The sequence below is a fragment of the Garra rufa genome, chromosome 2 (assembly GCF_049309525.1).
Source record: "Garra rufa chromosome 2, GarRuf1.0, whole genome shotgun sequence".
Classification (NCBI taxonomy): Eukaryota; Metazoa; Chordata; class Actinopteri; order Cypriniformes; family Cyprinidae; genus Garra; species Garra rufa.
In genome coordinates this window covers 55,660,188-55,687,093 of record NC_133362.1, presented here as the reverse complement: position 1 = coordinate 55,687,093, position 26,906 = coordinate 55,660,188, and the positions used below count along the sequence as shown (strand labels likewise).

Genomic DNA, 26,906 nt, shown 5'->3' with positions numbered 1-26,906 from the left:
GTTGCTGATTGGTTGGTGGTCAGTCAATGTGATGTCTTCTTGGGCGTTGGCTGGATATGAGAGATGTGTGTGCGCTGTTAAAGTTCAGGTCCGCGAAGACGTTTAAGTCGGTCGCGGCTTGCACAAACTTAACTAGACACGAAACTCTCAACGGAAAGAAATAAAAAAGGATTAAAGAAAAAAACAGAAGTGGAATGATCTCCTCATGTTTCCTTTAGATGAGGAGGCTGGCATGCAGGCCAGGCGGCGTCGAGACGCGGCGGCGCGAAGCACGTGAAGAGCGTTGTAAGGAGTAAGAAAAGTTGCAAGAGATAAGAGAGAGATTTGAGGGTGTCCTTGGTATTTAAACTCAGCTTTTGGACACCTCCCAAAATGATGTCTTGACCAATTAGAACATTGGCTGAACTCCGGTGGGCTGCTGGTTCCACCTTCCAAACCATAAATCACCATGTTATCTTATTAGTCCCGTGATCCCAAATTCCCGCTCTTTGCAGAGATAAATTTGGACATGATTTCTATAACAAGACTATAATACATTTCGCAAAGAATTGAATTACAGGAACATTTTGAGAATGCGATTTCCAACTCAGACATATCAAACATCAATATAAACCATTAAACTATTCAATAGTTATCAAAAGGGACATACACAATGAGTGATTAAAACATAATAGACAAATGTATGGGTTACATATATGAATAGGAAATTATGCAGAGAAATTATGAGTTGCTCATGAGTCCTTTAAGCATAATTTTGGGTGCATATGTATATATGCATATAGGCAGTTTCTTGTGCCATACTGTGAGGGTCTGTTCTCTAAGCTAGGAGGTCAAAAGTTTAGGGAAGGAATTTTCGTTGTGTGGATAGGGGGAACAAACCAAGCACAGTCTCTACTAGAGATTTTCCTCATGTGACGTTCATGATGTCCATTTCTTTGACAATTCATCTTGGTTATTTGCTCCAAATTTGACAATCTCCTTATTCGAAGGATTTGATTATGAAGAAGTGTCTTTGTGTTAATTTTGCGAGTTCTTAGTTAGTTAGGTTGGCTTCAGGCTGGCGGTCTGGCGCCAGGCTATCAACGTCAGATTTATGACGGGGGCCTCTTATGGAATTTGAGTGTGTAGATGTAAAAGTGTTTTAACTTCTGATCGAGTCTCCTAAATTGTCTGATTCTCGCTGAAATACTACAGAAAGATGACTATTTTTAAGTCTAACAGTGATTCGAATTTGGAAACATCGTGAAATGCAATTTTGTTTTGCGGATCGTACCCTAAATCTGTATGTATTTTGTAGGCAATTCTCACCAGTTCTTGGTCGGAAGTTTGCGGATTTAGAAAATGTGCTAGACAAATACTGAAACACATATTGTCTGCTATATTTTCAGGTATGAATAAATTCATCTTATTTTTTTGAATGACTTCATTGTGGACTAGATCACGCATCTTTCTACGCGCACCTCCTTCTCTATTTAGTGCTACGGACACACGTAACTCTAAACCCGAATCAAACATCACATCGGTATTGCTTTGTACTGTACGTTCAATTTGATCAACAAATGTGTTAACGTCGTGATCGTTAGGGGTTAAAACAGCATTGATATCTGTAGGTAGACTTTCACCTTGCAGAGACACATTTAGAAAACCTGTTTCACCGCCCAATAGTCTAGAAAAACCTACAACCTCATTCAAAATATCCTGCAAAAATATATGGTAGGCTGCATAATCATCCGTGGCGATTTCACGAAAATTGATAGTTCTGTGAATTTCTAAACCATTAAATCGCGGTCTTGGGACAACAGTAAAATTACCCACACTACCTCCTTCTCTTATTAGTTTTTCTATAAAATCTGGAGTCAACCCCATATTAACAGCTGTCGGATCATAACTTGACGGTTCATCATCATCATCATCATTATTATATCTGCCGTTACCACAACCACCACCAATCTGTTCATCGTTGCTATGTACAGACATACCCAACCATTCATGTTGTTCATCTACTAACTCGTGTAATCTTTCGGTTATGTTAAGTGAATCAGGATGCAACATACGTAGCTGATTATTAATCAGAACGCGTAACTGATCGCTATTGTTTTGAAAATCATATCTAGGTCTTAATGATCTCTGATCATCTTCTGACACATTGTCATGTAAATCATCGTGACACCTTTTACCGCTCATTTTTTTATTTTTTATTTGTATTTTTAAATAATTAAGATTTTCTTAAAGACAGACGTGTGCACCTTGAAAACAGCATACAGCATTCACTATACCAATATAACCAGCGATACCAATAACATACGTTGAAACGAATACAACAATAATACACACAATAATGAGTAATCAAAATAAATCACAATGACAAATCAAAACACCACCAAAATACAGATTTTCTTAAAGACAAACGTGTGCACCTTGAAAACAGCAAACAGCATTCACTATACCAATATAATGAGAGATACCAATAACATACGTTGAAACGAGTACAATCAGAATACAAAAAAAAAATTCAAAAACACCACCAAAATACAGATTTTCTTAAAGACAAACGTGTGCACCTTGAAAACAGCAACCAACATTCGCTATACCAATATAATGAGAGATACCAATAACATACGTTGAAACTAATACAATAATGAGTAATCAGAATCAATCACAATAAAAATCAAAAACACCACCATAAAAATTGATTTTCTGTAAAAATAAGAAAAAAAAACAAAACCCGTAAAGAAATCAAAACACATAAACATTTGCCTCCTGTAACATTACGATCTATTCCTCATTATAAAATTGTATAACTCTGTCAGCATACGTTGGACAACATTAAGGCGTTCACCCATTAACGTTAACGCGTTTACAGCTAACCTGAGCTCCGTCGAGTGTTGATCCACACGTGCCGGTACACCGTCCATATTATGTTGAAAGTGACGAAATTCATTATACAGTTCCTCGTGGCAATTTCTCCAAAAGGCCGCAGCGTGACCTAATGCATCGTTGTGTTGTTGTTGACAACTTATGATATTTCTTAAGATCGATAAGACATCCGTTTGTGACGCCTCCACTATATCTTCTACCTGGCGATAGGATAATGGTTGTCCGGCGAGGTCTAGAACTCTCTCAAAATTACGATTTACACGAGACAATATGTCATAATCTAGTCTTCTATTTAAGTCTCTGTCGCGGAATACTTCTTGGGAGATTTCATGCGGTAGATCTTGTTCTTCCTCTTCTTCTTCACTCTGATCTGTATCGCTAAATGTCACATCATCCCAGGCTTGAATCTGAGAATTTGTCCAGAGCGATAAACCCTCCTCATCGTAGTGTTGCTCTGTAAAAAAGAATAACAATAACCGTTTTAGTAAATTATGAAAAGATCGACAGACATAAAATGTAATAATATTTCCGTTTAAATACACACCATTATTCTCCGAAGTCCTTAAACGACTAGTGCTAGGTTTCTCATCATCGTCTTCTGGTTCAAGTAGTCTCAGTCGTTTCACCCCTTTGCCTCCGCGACACGGTTCTGGGGTTGTTGCATTGCACACGTCTGAACAGGTAGTTTGCTCCGCTCCATCCGTAGTATCACCGCTGACTTCCAAACACTGTAAGTTTTCGAGGGCGTGTCGTTCTGGTGACTCGTTTACCTCAGCTGATTGTTCATTGGTCGTGGCCTGTTGTGACTCACTTGTAGATACAATAACCTCTTGTACCTCTTCAGCGGTTAAGATGACCAGCTGATTTTCAACGTCACCCCCACCTGTCAATTTTTTGTAAACAGATTTTATAAAACGTTTAACACATTAAGACAAAACAAAAACAAAAACAATGTCTCTATAACATACCGTTAGGATCTTCGTTATTGTCATAACCAACTAATTGGGCTTTGTCAACTGAAAAATAAATGTAACATTATTATACATTAAATGTTTTTTAAAATGTCGTTAAAAATAAATAAATAAATAAATAACCAAAAGAAAAAAAAAAAAAAAAAACTTACAGATCTCTTCAAGAATCTGCTGCAAACCATCATCAAATTCCAAATTGTCGAAAACCCCTAAAGATAACCACATTGTGTTAAAACAAATATTCATATTAAAATATTTAAAATAAATAAATAAATAAAACACCCGCTTACCATCGTGACTGGCAGTCATTGTTCCTTGGATTGGTAGGAATATCGATGTTGTGCGAGAAGTAGATAGATTTTGCAGGTAAAATGGAGGCCAACAACTTTTTGATATTTGTAAGGTGTGGGGGCGGTTCTGACAACATGTCGTAAAACACGACACCACTATCGGTAGGGGGTAGCCTGATACCGCCAAATCTTTAATAGTTATAAACGTGGTATGGTATTTATTTGTAAAACGACATCTATAATATTGTAATGTGTTTATTTTGTGAATGCTGTATTTGTCACAGTTTTGTCATTGGTTTTTCCCATTTGTCTTCCCCCTGTCATTTTGTGATCATTTGGTTTAGTCCTCGTTTGTGTAATCACCGTCACCTGTGTTTAATTATTAGTTACCCTTTATAAGTCTGTCTTTGAGTTCAGTGTATTGTCGGTCCTTAACGTTGAATGACGTGTGTGAAAGCCCTTTGTGTTCCTGCCTGTTCCAGCCTTGTTCATCTTGGAGAATTCTATTAAATATATTGTTGATTGTTAATCTCGTCTATCGTCTCGTCTCGTCCTGCACACACCCGTGACAGAAGGACCGACCGAATACAGTTTACCCGGCACCTTTCCCTGCGTTTCTTTTCCGTTTTTTGTATCAGTGTTTAGTTTATTTATTTATTTTTTCCCGTCATGGATGATCCCGCCGTCCTCATCCTCCTCCTGAAGCAGGGGAACCGCTCTCTCGAGGACCACACCAAAGACTTCATATTCCTCGCTCCGTTAACGCACTACCCGGACAGTTGCCTATGCACGTTCTTCCGCGTTGGACTTAATGATACCATCAAGAGGCAGCTGTCCGGGGAGGGTCCTCGAGAGAGCCTCGCCGGATACATCGAGTGGGTGCTGGCGTCCAGTGGATCTCCCTGGACTGTCGGCTTCGTCGAGGAGGACGTCAGCCCCACTCACGACCCAGAACCCAGCCAAACATCACCCCGACATGCGGAGTTACAGCCCGAGCCCACCGCAGATGGAGTGCCAGAGCCGAGAGCGACAGAGCCTGACCCATCTGACCAGGTGCGAGAGCCGGCATCAACATCCGTGACGGTGGATTGTCACGTGGAGCAAGAGAGGGCGATAGAGAGCCCTGCCCACTGCACCACCGCTGAGGGTGAGCTTGGATCTAATTCTGAGGATTTAATAGACTTCTTCTCGGATCTTGTCCAAGATAACTCATGTGACTTAATAGACTTTTTCTCTGAGCCACTGACCTGCATAGACTTCCCTCCCACCCGCCCTCGTCTGTCCGAATCTGCCTGGTCCCCGCTGGTTCCGCCCAGCCGTCCTGAGTCCCCGCTGGTTCCGCCCAGCTGCCCAAAGTCTCCCAGGTCAGCAGTCAGTCCCCCAGCTCACCCTCAGCCCACCACCTGTGCAGTGGGCTCGCCGCGGGACTGCCAGCTTCCATCGGCGTCTCGGCTGGAGGATCCCTCAGCTCCGCCTCCAGCCTCCGAGTCCAGGACTCCGCCTCGGCCCTTCGACCCCGCGGTTCCATCACGGCTCTCGACGCCCTCCTCTTCACCGTCGCCCGTCGATCCACCAGCTCCACCGGGCTCCATCGTCTTTCCGGCTCCGCCCTGGTCAGTCGTCACCCCATCGGCTCCTCAGGACTCTGCTCCTCCGGCTGTGCCTCGTCGCGCCGTCCCACCGGCTCCTTGGGACTCCTCCTTCCTGCGGGCACAGCCTCCATCCTCTGTCGCTCCGGCTCCGCCGCGGATCTCCGGGACTCCGCCTCCGCCTCGGGCGCCAGAGCCTGTTCCACCTTGGCCCTCCGGATCCTCGGCGTCACCCCGGATCATCGGCTCTCCGTCTTCGCCTCGGGCTCCTTCTCCATCTGCTCCGCCTCTGTCGGTCGGCCCCATGGAGTCGGCACGCCTTCCTCCACCATGGCTCCTCCCTCCGTCGGCTCCACCGTGGGCCGTCATCATGGCTGTGGTCTGGGTCAGTTCCTCCTGCTTCAGGTCCCTCCTGTGTCTTCCCTGGCTCCTCCCTCCGTCGTCGCCCCCTTGGACTGTCTTTTTTTTTGCTCTCTGGACTTATGTTTTGGTCTCCCTCCTTCGGTTGCGTCCTCCGCCGAAGCCCCCTCCCTCATGGACTCAAGGTTTCTGGTTTTCCGCCCCTCTCTTCTTTTTTGTTTTTCTACGGCGCGAGGACGCGCCTATTCGGAGGGGGGCGTAATGTCACAGTTTTGTCATTGGTTTTTCCCATTTGTCTTCCCCCTGTCATTTTGTGATCATTTGGTTTAGTCCTCGTTTGTGTAATCACCGTCACCTGTGTTTAATTATTAGTTACCCTTTATAAGTCTGTCTTTGAGTTCAGTGTATTGTCGGTCCTTAACGTTGAATGACGTGTGTGAAAGCCCTTTGTGTTCCTGCCTGTTCCAGCCTTGTTCATCTTGGAGAATTCTATTAAATATATTGTTGATTGTTAATCTCGTCTATCGTCTCGTCTCGTCCTGCACACACCCGTGACAGTATTACAACAATGATAAGTATTTTATAAAATAACACATTCATTCAGACATAATAAATATGTTTGCATAAATGGATAGTTTTATTATTTATATTTTTAAAATAACATCACATCGATTTTACGGTATGAAAAAAAAAAAAAAAAAAAACTTCTAATGTGTTATATTTAACACTTATTATCACTTACATTAACGTAACATGTAGGCTATGAATTATTTCTCATGCAAGTTTAGAGTTTAAAGATTCATGTCCCCCAGATAGACATACTAAAAATCTTCTGTTTCTTATTAGGAATAGATAAACTCTACGTAACACCCCCCGCCAGACATCCCCGCTCATATCCAGCTGTGTGTTGTAAAAACAAGGTCCGCTGCACATCCTTTGAGTTTAAAGATTCATGTCCCTCACCCAGATATACATTCTAAACACCTACTGTTTTCTTATTAGGTATAGATAAGCTCTACGTAACAACCCACCAGACCTCCCCACTCATATCCCGCTGTGTGTTGTAAAAAAAAAAAAAGGACTGCTGCACATCCTTTGATCACTCAATTAACGTTTTGCATAAAACTTTTAACAAACTTCAAAGGTGTAGCTTTAGAGTTTTTACAACCTTGGCTGATCTGATAAGAATGGATAAATGAACGTAGACTGCGCTCACCAACCTCTCTGGTTTATTGGGCTGTGTGATTCAAGATATTTACATTTATATTATGTTGTTCAGTTTAGATTATTAAATACACGCGCCTGTATGTCTTTTAACTATCAGTCGGCAAGTCTTATGTACGGTAATAAAATTGCGGAATCCTCTCTTGCCATTATTGTGCAGCGTGGCACAAAGCATTTGCTTTCATTCGGATATTTTAATGTACATGCATACAAACGGCTCAGCTGGTGTAGCCTAACAGACCGTATAAGTTCTAAGATTGTCAAAAATAAAAAGATAGTAACTTGTATTAACTAAATGAAATAAATATTTTCCTGTGGCGTTTGTTTAAAAGGAAACTGACATCCGCTACAAAGTGCCCTTGTGACCAGTTTTACAAAACACTATTTCACAATTAAAGTTTTCTATGGACCCGTTTCAAATACACATTCCCTAAAACAATAAGAGAACGACCATAAACTCCTTTGAATTGGTGGTCCCGTGAGTTCTAAGATTGTCAAAAATGAAAAGATAGATTAAAGGAGTATCTGTGATTAACTAAATAAAATAAATAAATAAATATTTTCCTGTGGCTTAGGCTACGTTTGTTTGGAAGGAATCTGACATGCGCTTTAAAAATGAAACAAAGTCTCTGTTTTACTGCGTGTGTTAGGGGGTGTTGTTGTGGGTGGGGTTTGTCCGCAGCGCCCGTAACTTCATTCTGAGTCAGACAGCGAGGAGAAAGGATGCATTGTCGCTAAACGGTGTAAGGTGTTTGATTCTTTTAATATATTCGCTAACTTTGTAACAAAAACTCTACCTAGTTTTTACATTGCAATGGTAGACTGTAACATAGATTTTTGTCAATCTTATGCTGTTGCTTAACGTTTGCATCTGATATTTTGTAGTTTTTTAGATCAGTGTGAGATGCACAGGACTTTTTCCTTTATCTTGTATCAGTAAAAAACAAACTTTTTAAACGTTTTGTTATTCTATAGCCTACAACATTTGATTTGTTTTACTTTAACACATGTATCAGTAAAAAAAAAAAAAAAACTTTTTAAACGTTTTTAAAAGTTGTAATGCTTTAGACTACAACATAGGTTTTGTTTTACTTTAACACATGTATCAGTAAAAAACTTTTTAAAGTTTTGTTATTCTATAGCTTACAACATTTGGTTTATTTTACTTTAACACATGTATCAGTAACAAAACTCTACCTTTTTAAAATTGTAATGCTACAAGATTTGAACTCTACAAGAACTCTTTTATCACTAAAAAAAAACTATTCAAACTTTTAAACGTTTTAGTTTAGTAAGGTTTAATGCTACAGACTACAACATAGATTTTGTTTTCACAGTTTTTCTGGAAAATGCAAAACTACCTGTGTTTCTATTGTATATGTGAAGAAAAACACAACTTTAATAAAAACTACCCCTTAAGCCCTGTTTCCCAAACATATACACTATTTCACAATTAAAGTTGAAAAGCACATAGTTTTGAACAGTTTTCCATGGCCCCGTTTCAAATACACATCCCCCAAAACAATAGGAAAACAACCATAAATTCCATTGAGTTGGTGGTCCGGATAAACAGATGTCCAGTTTTGGGAGGGGTAGGGGGGTGTCCAAAAACAGGTGTCCAGTTGGGGAGGGGGGTGGAATTTTTATGACATGCAATCAATCAAACATCTTGACACATAGTGCCCTACTTCTCTCTGACAACATTATATCACATCTTAGTCCTAGCTTGGACACCGACACGCCAAATAGACAACACTCTGATGATCTTAAAGCTAATAGCCCTTCAAGCTTGTTAAATGTGTCACAAAGTCAAGTGATTCAGCACCGAAAAGTCAAGGAGCCACCTTCCTTCAGAGGGGATAGCTCTGACACAATTGGAATTGAAGAATGGGAAGATCTCATGAGGACATTTGTTAAAAAGAGCAACTTGAGTGCCGATGAACATGTGGAGGAAATCCTGGTGCACCTACGTGGTAAGGCAAAAGATGTTGTCAAATTCTGGATCAGGAACTGTGATTCTGCCACCACTGTCTGCCCAAATTCTGTCTACAGCCTGCTACGCAAACATTTCAGTTGTACTCATTACTCACTTGTACCTCTTGCCGACTTTTACACAACCTTGCCTGATGAGGACGAAAACCCATACGATTACTGGCTGAGACTCAACAAAGCTGCAGATGTTGCCTCTGAATGTCTGCAAGAGCAAGGTAAAACACTTGACAAGCCCAGTGTGGAAATTGTTCACATGTTTATCAGACACTGCCCGAGTAAAGACTTAGCTTTAACATTCAGATCTAAACCGATTGACAAGTGGTCAGCCCATGAAGTACAGGCAGTGCTTAACGACTATCAATCTGACTTATCGTTTAAGACCTACAGTACAGTGCAACGCAACCAAAGTAAAAGAGTCTTGGTTAACAAGATTGATGTTAATACAGTTTCAGTGCCTGCTCCCTCAGTGTGCGAACAACAACAGAAAAGTACAGATTTCTCTGCTCTTGAGAAGGTCATCGACATGCTTGAAAAAGTCCTGCTGACCAATAGTAACAGAGCTCACTTCCGTCCTAAACAGCAGCCTCACAGCAGACTTCCTAGGATTGAAGGTTTTGATGCCTTACCATGTTCTATCTGTAACGATGCTGCCCACTCTGCTTTAACTCATTGTCGTGAACACAGACTATGTTTTCAGTGTCAGTCTCCCGGTCACTCCAGACGATTCTGCCCTAGATGGAGTAGACAGTCGCCTCAGCCCAATCAGGAAAACTGACAGGTCTGTGCATGAGGGAGGTTAGTACAGACCAGATTGACAACCCTCCCACATTCGTCACACAAGATTATGAGTCCATCTATGAGAAGAACAAACCCAGTGTCTCACCTGAGAAAACTGCAATCTTTCAAGGAATACAACGAGTTCCTAGAGCTGATTCATTATTTTACACCACCTTGTCTGTAGAAAATGGCCCATCTTTCACTGCATTACTGGACAGTGGTTCAATGGCCTGCACTCTCAGTGAGGCAGCTGAAGTTAAGTTGTTGGCATGTGCTTCTACATTGTCAAAGAGTTCTGCAGATGATGTTGTGATTATTGGATGTGGTGGTCATCGAGTCATACCAACAGCAATGTATGATTTGTCCATCTGTGTTTACGGATGTAAAATGATAATACCTGTGCTGATCGTTCCAGGCCAGACAGACGAGATGATCTTGGGCAGTAATGCCATCAAAAGCCTGCTCACTATCCTGAAGAATACTGATGACTACTGGAGACTGATTTCACTGCCACATGGTAATGGAGAAAATGAGAGTCTAGAGTTCATTTCTTTGCTGTCCAACACACAAAGATGGAGGGGTGATCACGTACCTGACAAAGTAGGTACCGTTAAACTCAAGCACAGCGTGACACTCCAACCCCAGAGTGAACATCTTGTGTGGGGTAAACTTCCCATCGGCACTGCGACATCGGTGGGTAGCACGGTGCTTGTGGAACCTACCCGATCCAAATGTAGCCCTAAGCAGATCATGGTTGGTCGAGTCATTACACCTCTATGGGGCGATGGCTGGGTACCTGTGAAAGTTATAAATCCCACGAACAGCATGTTGACTTTAAGAAGAAATGCAAAGATTGCAGATGTTTCTCCATGCATCGCCGTTGAAGATCTTCCAGAGAGTGACTTTATTAAGTCTCAAGTTCAACACTTCCAACACGAGAATGGCTCCCAGGAATCTGAGAATGAGTTGTTACAGATCTTGAATGACATGGGATTGAAAGACTTGGATCTAACAGCATGCGAAGTGTCTTCAACATGGAAAATGAAATTAATCCATCTTCTCAAGAAATATGAGTCCATATTTTCTAGGGACAAAATGGACTGTGGCGAGGCCAAAGATTTTGTACATCGGATCCGCCTAGTTGACGACAAACCCTTTCGTCTCCCCTACCGTCGTGTACCTCCAAGCCATTATGAGAAACTGAGAGTAGCGCTCGATGAAATGGAAGAGAAGGGCATTATCAGGAAATCCAAAAGTGAGTACGCTTCCCCCCTCGTCCTGGTGTGGAAAAAGAACGGTGATTTGAGGATTTGTACTGATTGTCGATGGCTAAACGCCAGAACTGTAAAAGATGCCCATCCTCTGCCACATCAGTCAGACGCTTTAGCTGCTCTTGGAGGAAATGCATTCTTCTCGACTATGGACCTTACCTCAGGCTTCTATAATGTTCCGTTACACGAGGACGATAGGAAATATACTGCTTTCTCGTCACCATTTGGGCTGCATGAATATAACAGGATGCCTCAAGGCCTGTGCAACAGTCCGGCTACATTTATACGTATGATGATGTCAATCTTTGGTGACAAGAATTTCACAAGTTTGCTATGCTATCTTGACGATCTCATGGTCTTTGCCCCCAACGAGCATATTGCACTTGAAAGGCTGGAGATGGTGTTCTCAAGACTCAAGGCCCACAATCTCAAACTTTCTCCTAAAAAATGCTTTTTTTTAAGAAAATCAGTTAAGTTTCTTGGCCACGTCATTTGTGAAGACGGTGTCAAAACAGACCCTGGAAAAATAAAGGCCATCACAGATGTTAATGCAGTTGACTTGATGGACTCTGATGGACTCACTCCATGCCACAAGAAAATCAGATCTTTCTTAGGAATGGTATTATACTACCAACATTTTATAGAGAGATGTTCTGCTAAAGCCAAGCCTTTGTTTGATCTCATTTCAAAAACAGACACAAGAGGCTCTAGGGGCAGAAGGAGGAAGCTTAACTCGAAAGTTAGGTGCACCAAGCTTTCACCTACAGACTGGACTGATAAATGCCAGAAGGCATTTGACACTTTGAAGGAGGAACTTCTCACAAGCGCCACTCTAGCACACCCTGACTTCAACCTTGAATTCATATTAGCTATAGATGCTTCATTTGACGGCTTGGGAGCTGTTGTTTCCCAAATCCCTGATGGTGGCACTATGGCCAGACCTGTGGCATTCGCCAGCAAGACACTGTCTCGTTCCCAGATGAATTACCCGGCTCACAGGCTAGAATTCCTTGCTCTTAAGTGGGCGGTATGTGACAAGTTCCATCATTGGTTGAAGGGCCGTCACTTTACAGCTTGGACGGATAATAATCCCCTCACCTACATACTCACCAAGCCAAGACTCGATGCCTGTGAGCAACGCTGGGTTGCTAAATTAGCCTCCTTCAGCTTCGACCTAAAATATGTACCAGGTCCCAAGAACATTGTTGCCGACGCATTGAGCAGGGAACCTTTTGTCCAGTCTAGTGTAAGCCATCGACTTGTTACTGAACCTTATCTTTCTTTGCTTAATCAAGTTAATGGAGTTGTAGATCAAGTCGTTCAAGATTCTTTCCGACTTACTACTAACTGTCAAGTACTGAGTCCTATTGATGATTCTTCTGATGAGACTGGAATTAGTGGTCAAGGTCAGTTGACGGCAGGTGCTTTAAGTTCACATGATGTAACTGCAGTGTTGGACGCACATTGTTCTGGAGGTGTAGGATGGATGATGGGCGTGGAATCTATTCCACACTTAGTCAGTGTGGACCAGACTACTGCACTCAATGTGAGCACTCTGTTAACTGCACAAGAACAGGACAACACTGTGAGCAGAGCACTCTTTTACGTTCAACGACAACGACGTCCTGACAAGCATGAGCGGTCCAGTGAGTCTCGCCCTGTCATAAGACTTCTTAAGCATTGGAATAAACTTACCGTCAGAGATGGCATGCTTTTCAGAGTCAAGAGAGACAATCACATGGATAAAAAGCTACATCAATTCATCGTCCCAGATTCTCTAAAACAACAAGTGCTTCATGGTCTGCATGATGCGGCTGGTCATCAAGGTCGCTCCAGGACACTTTCGTTGGCCAGACAAAGGTTTTTTTGGACAGGCATGGAACGTGACATAGCGAATTATGTGAGAAATTGTATGCGATGTATCGTAGGCAAGACTCCTGAACCAAAGGATTGCGCTCCTCTTGAGAACATACATACTTCTGAGCCAATGGAACTCATCTGCATTGATTTCTGGACAGCGGAGCAGGGTGATAAGAGTGTTGATGTTCTGGTAGCTACAGATCATTTCACCAAATTAGCCTATGCGTTCCCCTGTAAGAACCAGTCCGCGAAGCAGGTTGCTCATCATTTATGGAACGGTCTCTTCTGTGTTTACGGATTTCCTAGGCGTGTGCATTCGGATCAAGGTCCGAGCTTTGAGAGCAAATTGATGAAGGAGTTGCTGGATATGGCAGGTATTAGCAAATCACATACCACTCCTTACCACCCTATGGGAAACGGAATCACTGAACGCTTTAACAGAACCTTAGGGAACATGATAAGATCCTTACCTCCCCAGTCCAAAGTCTTTGCAGATGTTGACATTCTGTTATAACTGCACCGTTCACGAGACCACAGGCTTTGCGCCTTTCTATCTTATGTTCGGGAGAGTCCCGCGTCTTCCCATCGATGTGATGTTCCAGCATGTTCTCAGGGATGATACTGTTGTGAGATACTCGGATTTTGTGTCCAGGCTCAAATCTGACCTTGGCGAAGCTGCAAAAATTGCACAGAAGCACAGTTCTACCGAGCAAGCTCGGCATGCAAGGATCTACAATCGGAAAGTGAAAGGATCACCTTTGACTCTTGGTGACAGAGTCCTTCTGGCAAATCGCGGTGAGCGTGGCAAACGAAAAATCGCAGATAAGTGGCAGTCCAATCTCTATGAAGTAATGTCTGTGAGGTCACCCATTAATGTCTATCGGATAAGAGACACAGAAACAGGCAGAGAAAAGACTGTGCACAGGAATCTCTTACTCCCTGTTAACTTTCTTTACAAAGATGAAGTCGATTTGCCATCTCATTCAGTTGATTCTACCTCAGACTTGCAAGAAAACCCTGACAGTGATACGAGGACAGCTCACTGGGTTATGCAGTCTGACCTGCCCAACTGCCCTGAAAATGACTCAAGTGATTCAAATGCATTGTCTGGAGTTCAATGTTCTCTGGATGTTCAGAATTCCGACTCTGATACCTGTAACAGCTCAGTGTCAGCTGAACAGGGAAGTAACATGGAAGTTGTTGTTCCACATTTGTTGGATGAAGAAATGGTCTCTGATGAAGTGTTAGGCCAGAGTTCTTCACAGCATTCTTTGGAACTGCCAGTTTTTCCACATTCACAAGTAGTCAATAACCCTGTTCCGGATACAGTTAACCCTGTAATTTGCACTCAACCAGAATACATTCAAACAGACACTGTTAGAACTAGGGCTGGTAGGACCATTAAACCTCCACAAAGATTGATCTGTGAGATGAATAATCAATTTGTGCATGATTCGTCACCATCTGTGATTTCTCTTTTTGATGTGGTGAAAAACCTTTTTCATGGGTAAATTATAAATTAATCCAATAAGTTGGATTTTGTCGTTTTGAGCTGAGATTTTTCATTGAAGTAGTCTGATTTTTCAATCCTTGAACTGTGTATACAAAGTGAGGTGTATAGGGCATCTCTTTAGTCTATGTTTAGTCTGGATTTTGGTACCGGTCCATTCTAGCATACCTTTTATGGAGGAATTTTGTAATTGATATTTACGCTGAAATGTGTCAAGGACATTAACACAGTCATTTTCTTTAAAAAAAAAAAAATTCTGGTTCTTGTGTTAAGTTTTCCTACTGTACAGGCGCTTCCCCAGTTTAGCATAATTTAAGGGGGGTGCATGTAACGGAGTGAAAAGATGTTAAATTATTATATAAATGGGGACAGCGCCATCTATGTGGTGCGTGATGTGATTTAGCGTGTGGAGTAGGGACCGCCCACAGCAGAGTTAACGAAGCATTGCTGTGGGTAAGTTGCACGTTCTTTGTGATCTGAGAATGACCATATATGAGTGTCCAAAACACAAAAATATTTGCTTTACTGTCACTCTATCCTTCTATGAATATGTTGGGACTCTGTTAAGTTGTGTTTGGCGTTGAGTGAGTCACTCAATATTGAGATATAACGTGTTTATATGTTACGAGACTTGATTGTGATCAAATTGTGTGTTCCTTTGTGTTTTATGTAGAAATGGTTTATTCTCATTTGAAATCTGTGAAACCCTATTCACACACGCTGTCTCCATTGTACAGGTATGTTGCTAAATGTGTTAAATGTTTAAATTGTTTATTCAAATTTAGTTCCTCAAGTTCTCCGCTAGGTGGGGATGTTTTTCTGTTACTGTGAGTTTAACTGTATTGCTCTGTTTCATTAAGGATCTTCTTTCATCTATTTGTGATTTATATTTAATTGAAAGTGGATTTCAGCTATGTTGAATCTGTTAATATTTACATCTGAAACACTATACGATCACAAAGTTAAAAAATGACAGAATTAAAAAGAGAACTGTTTTAAAAAATAAACAGAGCAGAGTTAACGAAGCATTGCTGTGGAAATGGTTTATTCTCATTTGAAATCTGTGAAACCCTATTCACACACGCTGTCTCCATTGTACAGGCCGCCCAGGCAAGACCGTCACACAAGCTTAATATGTTTGATAAGAGTCCTAGTCTGAACACAAGCCAATGCCCATATTCAGTTATAGTCATAGTGCCACCTGCTGGCAACAGGAAGTCACATGTTTAATACTGTTGTGGATGCCCAGCAACATTTTAAAAATATCAACAAGTGTTAAATAGGGTAGCAACGTGCTAGAAACATGTTAGCAACATTAAGCTAAGTGCTAAAGCATTCTCTTAATGCAATGAAACAGGAAGTTACTGAAACTCAAGCATGCAATGTCCAATCAGCCCCAAACTTAATATGTTTGATAAGAGTCCTGGCCTGAATACATTTACATGCCAATATTCAGTTATAGTCATAGCGCCACCAGCTGGCAACAGCAAATTACTTGTTTTACACTAACTTAAACATGCAATGTACAATTTGCACCAAACTTGACATGGTTGCCAATAGTCCTGGCCTGAAGACATCTAAAAGCCAATATTTCGTAATGGCGCCACCTGTTGGCAGCAGGATATGTCATGTATTACACTCAAGCATGCAATGTTCAATCTTCACCAAACTTCATATGTTTGATAAAATTGCTGGGCTGAACACATCTGCATGCCAATATTCAGTTATACACATAGCACCACCAGGTGGCAGCAAGAAATCTGGCACATCTAAATGACTTTGACATATTCCTCCTAAATTTACTATGTTAAAAGCATAGTGCCCACCATTCGCCACAGGTCGGTGGTGAGCCCGGTGCGAGGGCCCGCCCATCGCTGCTTGCAGCTTTAATTCAGTGCTGTAATTTGACGTGATTCTCTGAAGTTGTACGTGCACTGTGGGCGGACCCGATTAATCGATAATGGGAATCGTGGACGATTTTTATTATCGATAATAATCGATTTTATCGATTAGTTGTTGCAGCCCTAATTCATATACAGTAACTCATCCACCCAATATTTGGGATAACAAACAGTTTGGCTACTCTTTGGCAGTAAAATGGGCCAACAAAAACAAAAAACAAACAAAAAACATTACACAAACCTATACAATTGCATGCCAATTTGCATTGTCTTGACGCGTCAACTGGGCTTTTTTCCATATAGTGAACCATAACATTTTTCTTCATATAGTGAACTTCAATGGGGCTCAATGGACTGATGGTTAAAATGCAGTTTCAATGCAGCTTCAAAGGGCTCTAAACGAGGAATAAGGGTCTTATCTAGCAAAACGATCTGTCATTTTCTAAAAAAAAAAATACAATTTGTATACTTTTTAACCTCAAATGGTTGTTTTGTCTAGCTCTGCGATGTGCATCCGTACTGTGTAATCCAGTTAGGGTATGTTGAAAAACTCCCATCTCATTTTCTCCTCCAACTTCAAAATCTTCAGGCAAATACAAGCTTGTAGGCAAAACCAAACTAGAAATTAAAGTTTTATTATTTTTTATTATTTATTTTTTACAATATTGCAAAATTAAATCAGTTATAACATGCAAGTACAGCTAAATCTGTGTAATTTATCTACTTAATTACTGACACTATTTTGAAAGTGAATACAGAAGAGAGCTATCCCCCTGGTGTAGCCTGGTTTCTCCCAAGGCTTTTCTTTCTCCTTTTATACAATATAAAATAAATCCTTTGTATCGCAACATCATTCTGCTAATAACCCCAACTTAAAACGACAAGTATATCCAAATTTTTATGCATACAAACAGTACACTCAAATAGTCACAAAATATATAAAATTCAGCAAATCTCAACCGCTTATTTGTTTGTATCATCAAAACTATACCATCACCTCTAAACAACCAAAAATTAAGCATCAACATCATGAAACTCTGTTAAGTTGATTTGAAACACCTAACTGCATTTTATCAGGGCTGCCAACTTTTGAGATCAGCTTGGAGTGAGAATTCCAACAGCCGTCGCTGTAGGGGGGTCCGGGGGCATGCTTCTCCATAAGAAAATTTTGTACATTTTAGAGTTAAATTCATCTATCTGGTGCACTTTGAAAGTTCACAATTGAGAGCTCCAATACAGTTTCAGTGTGCAAACTAAACAAAGAAAAAAGCTAGTGAACTGACTTGATCTTGAGGTATAAAGGGGACTCAATCCTCTTTTTAGTTGTGATATGGTGTGTCAGTCTAAATTACTCTCACACTGGTATATTTAGAAACCAAACAAATTATAATATAATGATAATAATAATTTTATATTATTATTCTTACAACAGTAATATTGGAAAACAATTCTGCAAAATAAATGAAAATGAGCATTTCACAGGTATGTAATTTTACCTTATTCTACAGTAGGGAAATTACAATACTTTTGTCGTAATTTCTACACTTGCAAGCAGGGCCTAAAAACTTGCCATATCTGTCCTTTTAATCATGATACAAACTACATTTATATATATAAGTCATACTGTGTTTTTGTTATAAAATTATGCAGTGCTGCAAAACTATTAACTTTTTACCACATCAAGAATAGCAATATATAGTGAAAGAATTGCAAGATTTAGTCATTATACTTTTATAAATAATTGCAATCGCATTTAAAAAATATATTTTGATCCGAAAATTCTAATATTTTCTGTTAATCTATTAGTCTGCTGTTCTGAGAAATTATAGTTTTCTCCCATTCGAAAATGAATCCTTCATTCATGAGGGATTTATCACTCCCGAAACTTTGCTTCTTGCTTCCTTAGCGGGACGAAAACAACACTTTTATTCAAATTCTGAACGGATTATATGTAGCCTAGGAGTGCGCAACAGCCCTTCCTTGATAATCACTAAAAACGTGTCACTTCAGTTAAATGCAAAAGTCCCTTTATAATCAATGAATCGCTTATTAACAGGACTACAGAAGACTAGCAAGTGTACAGGGAAAAACTTAGCATTTATGCTGCCTTCATGTGCTATCGTAATTATGGTAAATACCAAAATCCGACATCGAAATTGCACATGAACACCCACTCACGTTGTAATTTCCACTGGAAAGCTCAATTTTTTATGATACCTGAGTTGCCGAGATGGGATAAACTTTGACCTTTCAACATGGCGGACAGCAACGAAACTATACTGAATGGTAAACATTGCATGAAGTTAAAAGTTAAAAAAAACTTATATAGGCTATATAAAATATATATACTTCTATGGGCTTATATAAAAACTTATATAGGCTAGCTAAAACAGAACCATTAGTTAGTATTGTCTTTAAAAAAAAACCTATACTATTCATGATCAATAAGATATACAGCCTATCATTTATCGTTTGCGTTTTGATGCATCCTCTTCTTCCTGTAGCAGATGCATTAGGGAGTTTATAACCGTTTTAAAACTTTTACCCAAATAGCATATGAGGACAAATTCCGAGTCCACCATGTTTCTCTTCACTACGACAACAAAAGCACCTGAACACGACACACTGGTAATTTCCACTTCACAAGTGGAAAGCATCATCTTTCCCATTTCACATGAAGGCAGCATTAGAGCTGAGTGAATTCACAAAGCAATGTAGCCAATCACAGGCGTTCTAGATCAACAGATATGTCTGTGATTGGCTACATTGCTCAGCGCTACGAAAACACGTCTTTTGGCGATTTCTTATTTATTTATGTATGTATTTATTTATTTATTTATCATGTGGCTGCACAAAAAATAGAATTTCCAGAGCACAAACACAAATACGCCCTGGAGCCTTTACCAAATCTGTTTAGCAAATATCTTATTATTACAGTTTTAACTGAGGGTGCTTTTGACTGCGTGAGAAAATGGATGTGTGGCGTGAGAGCGTGTGAAAAGTGTCAATTGCGTGAGTCTCACGCTGAATGTGTGAGAGTTGGCAGCCCTGATTTTATATACATTTGGGTTATGTGGTAATCTCCATCCACAGCTCTAAGTAAAGATGCTGCTTTTGCCGTTTTCTCCTAGATTTCACACCATACCATTAGTTTCAAAACAAGGGCCTTAAAAATGGAGAGACAGGAGATAAAACATGTATAAATATATATGATCATACACTATTATGCTGAAAATGATTAAAGGATAACTTTCGCCAAAATGCAATCTGGGGTGTTTTTTGTATTGAAAACGAGTCAAACTTATATCTGAAAGCATAACTACGACGAAAGAGCCACTTTTAAGATTGACCGTGATTTCGTTTTCTGGTCAAATGGCCGGTGAATGGGAGTGCAAGGGGCACTACTTTGAGCGCATCAAAATCGATATTTTTACAACACTAAGAAGGCTCGACACACCATGAAACTTTGCTCGAAATATCACCTGGGTCTCTACACATGAACTCGAGCATTGAGAACATTGTTTGTGTACACAGAATTCATTAAAAAGAAAGGTTTTGAACAACTCACTTTCACTGTTTGGGTTACCGCTCGCAGCCATCTTGCCAGTCAAGAAGTGTCGATCTCTGAATGCGAATGAATGGACTCCATATGACGAAATGTCATGAAGTTTTAATTCCAATGAAAAATAGCATGATCACTTAGCAATATCTATATATAATAATAATAATGGAAATATGCTTTAGGAGCTATCCATCTTTACTCTCCTCACTATTACGTCGCATTCAGAGATCGACACTTCTTGACTGGCAAGATGGCTGAGAGCGGAAACCCAAACAAGTGAGTTGTTCAAAACCTTTCTTTTTAGTGAATTCTGTGTACACAAACAATGTTCTCAATGCTCGAGTTCATGTGTAGAGACCCAGGCGATACTTCGAGCAAAGTTTCATGGTGTGTCGAGCCTTCTTAGTGTTGTAAAAATATCGATTTTGATGCGCTCAAATTAGTGCCCCTAGCACTCCCATTCACCGGCCATTTGACCAGAAAAACTAAATCACGGTCAATCTTAAAAGTGGCTCTTTCATCGTAATTATCCTTTTAATACAAAAAAACACGCCAGATTGCATTTTGCCGAAAGTTATCCTTTAATATACAATGTTCAAATAGAAATCTTGTATAAATCATAAAAGGTAAATCTTTTGTGTTACTGACTGGTATCATTTTACAGTTCTCATTGTTATTTATGCATTTATTTGTTAACCTTAGTTTTTACTTACTTCCGCAAAGTCTCCATAGAAAAGCCCCGAGAACTCAAATGAATCATCACATTCTGGTTGCAGCTAAGTCCACAGTCTTCATACTTTCTGCATTTTTGAGAGTGTTTAGAGCAAACCAACCTTCATAACCAGAAAGCACAAAGCAAAACATCACTGCAGAGTCATTAACAAACCTGACATCTGCCTTTAACCAAATCACTGTTATAACAACAATTTGTGTGAGAGATCTTTGGTAATTTAACAAATATAACAAATCTCAAACTTTGGGTTTGTTCCTCACAAAATGTTACTGTTTGGTTTCATAAGACTTGCAACGTGCTGCACATATCTGTCTTGAAACCTTAAAGCTAAACTGCCTGGAAAAGAAAGACCAGCAAATTTATTAGTGCAAAATGTATGATGATAAACCAATACATACCCGTGAACTCTCATAATACAGGCTGGTCTTGTGCGTGACCTCTGCAAGATATTGATTCCCTCCTTCAGTAAGAAGCAAGCATCTACCCTAGTTTAACAGATAAAATTATATAGATTTTAGGAACTGATACACTTAATACTTTGTTTCTCACACATTCATTCAAACAATTATTTGTTAGATATTCTCTTCTTGTGTTCAACACAATCAAGTCATACAGGTTTGGAACGACATGAGATTGAGTAAATGACAGATTTTTTTTTTTTTTTGGTGGACCATCCCTTAAAATATAACCCACACAATAGTTCCTAACAGCAGACAAATTTATACAGACACCGGCCAGATTGTGATTTCAGATGTTTTCCTTACTTAAGTTCTGTTAGACTGGGACAGTTCTGGATGATTTGGAGGCTCCAAACACACCATCTCTTATTCAGGGAGTCCACTCTCATTTCCATCTTTTTCAGTTTAGTGAAAGAATAGAGTATATGCATTATTGCATCTGAATCCTTATGGTACATTATCTGAAAAAGTTTGGTCCAGTCGATGTTAATGAGCTCTGAGTGTGGCAAGGTGAAACTGAGCAACTCCATAACTCGTCCAGGGTTTTTATACCAGCAAGGACTTATCCAGACACTATACAAAAAAACAACAACACAAAATTGTTATCAATTAATAAAGGAACCTAGGTATATTATAGAATCTTACTATTTTATTATTGTGTATAAAAACCAAAAGTCCTTGCTTAGAACTTTTTTATAATTAATAGTATGTTGGGCAGCAACATATTATACATTATATATCATTAGTAAACAAAGAAGCTGTGGTCACATTTAGCTGCATTATTTGTAGCATAATAATAATTTTAAGGTTTTACATTGTGGAGAAGCATTTGCCAAGAGAAAGAGGTTATTTGAAGAATGGAAAAAAATCCTCACCTGGATAGCTCTTCACTAATTGACAGATCAAGTGACTGGCCATAACAATTAACACTGACCAACTTAACATTGGTCCTGAAGACAGTAACACTGCAAAGCACCAAAAAAAAACATCTATGAACTAAAAGTAAAACAAAAGCACACTGAAGGATGATAGTATGTGTGCATCCATTACATAAAACGTATAAAACATATTATGAGTAAATGGTAAAACATACTTTGGTGAGTTCAGGGTCTGCCCTCTTGTCACAGCACACATCAGCTCAACAAAAGCAGAGTCTGATAGATCTTCTGGATACAATCTTCAAAATCAAATCCAGAACATTACTGTACAGACTAAATGGTCAAGTAAAACTCTCAATAACAAACAATAAAAATTTAATAAATTAAAAGTATTTGCTTTTTAAATAACAGATTTCATTGTGAAAAATGTAAATTGTTCAGTGAACAATTTAAGTTCAGTGACGTTACACAAAAAAAGTAATGTCAGAAAAAATTTATCAATGGCTCATCAATGTAGGATCAGTTTTGGATCAAAGCACTTACGTTAATTTCTTAAACTTGGGGAGAGCTTGCAGAATAATCCTCAACTTTTCAGATGTCAGTTTGCAATCCTGGAGACTCAGTTCGTCAATGCACTGACAGCACTGAGAGCAGTACAGCAGAGCCCAGCAGTCTGTTCTTCTCAGAAATGCACCATATCCATTAATTTCACTCCAGCCTTCCATAGCTTCTTTCACAAAGTCATCTTCATGAAGTTCATAGAGGCAGTGAAGAAAAAAAACTGCTCTACGTGAATATATGGATCTTTGTAGCTCTTCCCGAATCCATTCTTTAAGAAGGGCCTGTGTCTTTGGGTGAACAAACAGACCGTATTTCTTTTTAAGTTTGTGTCTCACATCCTTATTCAAGAGACCAATTGCAAATTGAAACACAGCTGCAAAACGTGGAGCGTTAATATCGTTATGTTCTAAAAATGGAGTAAGTTTTTTCTGGGACTCTTTTTCATCTAGAATGACATAGTAGAGAGCAGTAAAGAACTCCTGAAAGCTGAGATGCATGAAACTGAACACTGTCTCCTGGCAGATTCTTCTCTTAAAGAGTAACTTGCAAAGAAATGGATTGGCTGCAGGATCGGAAATTGTTTCATAAACAGTTTTCTCATCTAACAAGACTTGTTGTTCCAGCATCCCTCTCTCTGCCAGCTGACCCAGACTCCTTAGCAGGCTTGGGACAGACTGACTTAAACCCTGGCAGTGATGCTCCAGCAGAGTGAACACAAAATCAACGTATATAGAGGTGGTGGTTTCCAGTCCATTTGTCACATCTGCTCCAATTTTGAAGCGTTCCTTTATAGTTGTGCAGATGATCCAGCAGATGACAGGGATGGAGCAGGTGGTGAAGAGGTTTTCATTTGTCTTCACAAATGTATAAGCCCTCCTGAAGAGTTCATCATTCTGAAAAAATTTCTGGAAGTACTCCTCCACCCCCTTTTCAGAGAAACCCATTATCTCAGAGAAACGATGAGGTCCTTTGAGGAGCCGACTCAACTTGTCTGTAGCTGTAGATCTGGTGGTGACCAGGAGGAAGGACTCCGGCAAGATGTGTCCTCTCAACATGGCACAAAGAGTGACCTCAGCTGGAGCTTTCTGAATCACATCAGTGTGAGGTGACATGTCATAAATGTCCTGTGTGAGTTTCAACTCATCAAATCCATCAATAATGAAAAGCACCTTCTCTGGTGCCTGCTGTAGTATCTGTGAGATCTGATCTGATGTTAAACTGCAGTTGTAGCTCAAGATCTCCACCAAACTCTTTCTGCCAGGAATGCGATTTATTTCTTTACACTTTAAGTGGAACACAATATCAAACCGCTCTTTGTAGAGTTTATCAGATGCCCAGTCCAGCATTATCTTCTGCACAGTTAAGGTCTTCCCATTCCCTGAATTTCCCTGCAGTATGACAGCACTAGGACAGATCCCATGGTGATCACTTTCTAACAGAGTGTTCAAAGGGTCAGATTCAAGACTGCTCCTGGAGTTGAGGACCTGCTGAAAGCTTTCTCCGCTGGAGCAGATCTCTTCTTCTCTCTCTTTTTGATCTCTATGTCTCTGAAGGATCAGAGGTTGTGTGAATCGCTCAGACAGCAGCACTTGTTCACCAGGCAGAGAGTTATACTCAGTCACATACTGATACTCACTGCAGATCAGCTTCTTATATTTGAGTATTGCTCTCATTGCTGCAGAAATGAAGTTGTCAATATTTAAATCTTTTAAAATTAATTCTGGCTTTTAATACAATAAAAAATCAGAGCAGATTATAAATAGCTGATAAATTAAAAGGTGGAAGGTATTTCAAAACATTACTATTAAATTCATCAGTCACCTGAGGTTTGTGTTTTTTCACATGATGTGCGATACCCAGTGAAACCTGCAGAACGTTACACACATTTACAGGACATGTTTTTAGTAGCTACATCTATAACATTTACAAAACTATATTCATACAACTGTATTAGCAGATATCTGATATACATATTTTAAAACAATTTACATATTTCAGCACTGGTATTCAGCAATATTATCAGAAAACTCCAATTTTATCAGCTTCTGGCTACATAAAAAAAAAAAAAAAATCTTACCAGGTGCATTATGTATGATGTGGACATTGCCTGTTATTGTATTGTTAGTCAGTACAGGCACTGTAACATTGCTTCCATTCCACGCTGCAGCGTTGACATTTGACCCAACATGAGATCTGGAAATGTCCATGTTACTGCAAAATGCTAGATAGGACAATGTTTAGGCACCCTATAACTACTGCCTTTAGCCTGAAATATCAATCACTTATTCAGTACAATTATACAAGCTTTACAGCTGAGTAACAAAGAAAGATTTTTACTTAAAAGTTCTTTTAGCCTACATTACAGAATGAAATTATAATACATGTAAGTAAGATTATCACAAGTACTATCCACCTTATTTTTTCCATAAGAGCAGGCACGGTCATTTGTACATTTTATGTGTCTGGCTTCCAGTCTCCGTGTCCAGCTATTTTTTAGCAGTATACTGCACGGCTGTACAGCTTGATATTGTGTCTTACCATATTATTTTAATGTGTTATCTTCATTATGAACAGACTGATTTGTAGTGCAAACAGTTTTTAGTCACCCATAGGCCTACTTCCGTGTTGATTAATAAGGTGAATAGTTTTAACTGGTGATATCTTGTTACACTCAAAATGTTTAGAAATTTTTTTAACATACTGTCAAAAGAGTCTGCAAAAAATAAATAATATTAATATATAAAAAAAATACATAAAACTAATATATAGCATTAAAGTTCAACTTGTAAACAGAATAATGTTATAGCAGCATTACCTTATTTTGACAAAGAAGAAAGCGAGAATAATGCAGGTTGTGTGGACGACAGACTGCTTCTGTGAACATGCACGTGCAAGATTCTTAAACAGTGGCATATCGAACCAATGTCACACAGAGAACTGTGTGTGAGAAACATCTAGTCCTTTCTCTTGACCAACCTGAAATACAGCAATCCTTAACATGTTCGCTTTTAGACCCCTCCTCTTCTCCACCTTTGAAACAAATATAATTCATAAAAGTTTAGTATAATTTAGGTCGAAATGACCACACATGTTTTTCAGTAATTTTAGTAATTTATATACAGTAACTAGTAAATACTGCCACTACTCTATGCAGTTAAAAATGTTTTAGTATCTTCATACAATTGTATGCTTATATTTAAGTAAATATAACAAATAAGATTATGATTGGAAAAATAGAGCAATAATGTAAACATTAGCAGAATTTAGTATACAGAAAATGAGGCTGGTTTTTTTGTTATTTGCGTAACAATGACGAATAGATGTCACAAATAGAACTGGGTGCGAAAAACAACTAGTCAAACCTCTTGACCAACCTGAAATACAGCAATCCTAAACATGTCAGCTCCTAGATCCCTCCTCTACTCTAGATTTTAGAAAAATAAATACACTTGAAACAAATAGGATTCGTCATAGTTTAGAATTTAAGTTCTTTTTACAGTAATTTGTTTAGTAATTTAAATAGTAAGACTATATAAATTACTAAACACTTTTTGCAGTAAAGTAGAACAAATCAATAAAAGTAGAATATATAAAGTAGAATAAATAAATAAAAAGACAACATTACGTGAATCTGAACATAAATATATATTATAGATATAGTCATGTTATGTACTGAAGTGCAATACCTGAAATATACAGTTTATATAGCCAAATCAAATTCTAGTGGATGTAAAAAGACAAACTCTTATTACTTAGGCAAAAACAATTGTTAATTTCTTCACACAACTGTACGCTTATAATTAAGTAAATATAACAGCATTTGAAAAATAAAACTAGTTATTATGTTAGCACAATAATGTAAACATGAGTAGAATTCAGAATATATACAGAGAATGATGCAGGTTGGAGAAACGACAGACTGGTGCTGATAATGGAGGTTTGAGAATTGCACAACAGTGTCAAATGGATGTCAGAAACAGAACTGTGTGTGACAAACATCTAGTTAAACCTCTTGGCCGCAAAGCCCCAGCTAAAGCAATTACCATGAATGTGGCGGAGAAAAAGTAAGGAGATATTCAAATTATTTATTAA

At 39.3% G+C, this 26,906-nt stretch overlaps 1 protein-coding gene across 1 annotated transcript; it reads right to left on the bottom strand.

Annotated features, from left to right (window-relative positions):
* Positions 1–21,677: 21,677 nt before the first annotated feature.
* Positions 21,678–24,487, bottom strand: LOC141325994 (NACHT, LRR and PYD domains-containing protein 1 homolog). The gene is made up of 2 exons (XM_073834708.1): positions 22,797–24,487; positions 21,678–21,948 (listed from the first exon to the last, which is right to left on the bottom strand). Exons 1-2 carry the CDS (start codon positions 24,485–24,487, stop codon positions 21,678–21,680), a joined length of 1,962 nt encoding a protein of 653 aa, XP_073690809.1.
* Positions 24,488–26,906: the final 2,419 nt, after the last annotated feature.

Excerpts from the sequence above, each read along its gene's own strand:
- LOC141325994 (XM_073834708.1), bottom strand. The coding sequence starts at position 24,487 with ATGAGAGCAATACTCAAATATAAGAAGCTGATCTGCAGTGAGTATCAG. Across the intron at positions 21,949-22,796 it reads CCCAAGTTTAAGAAATTAAC|TGTCTGGATAAGTCCTTGCT; the intron begins GTAAGTGCTTTG and ends TTTTTTGTATAG.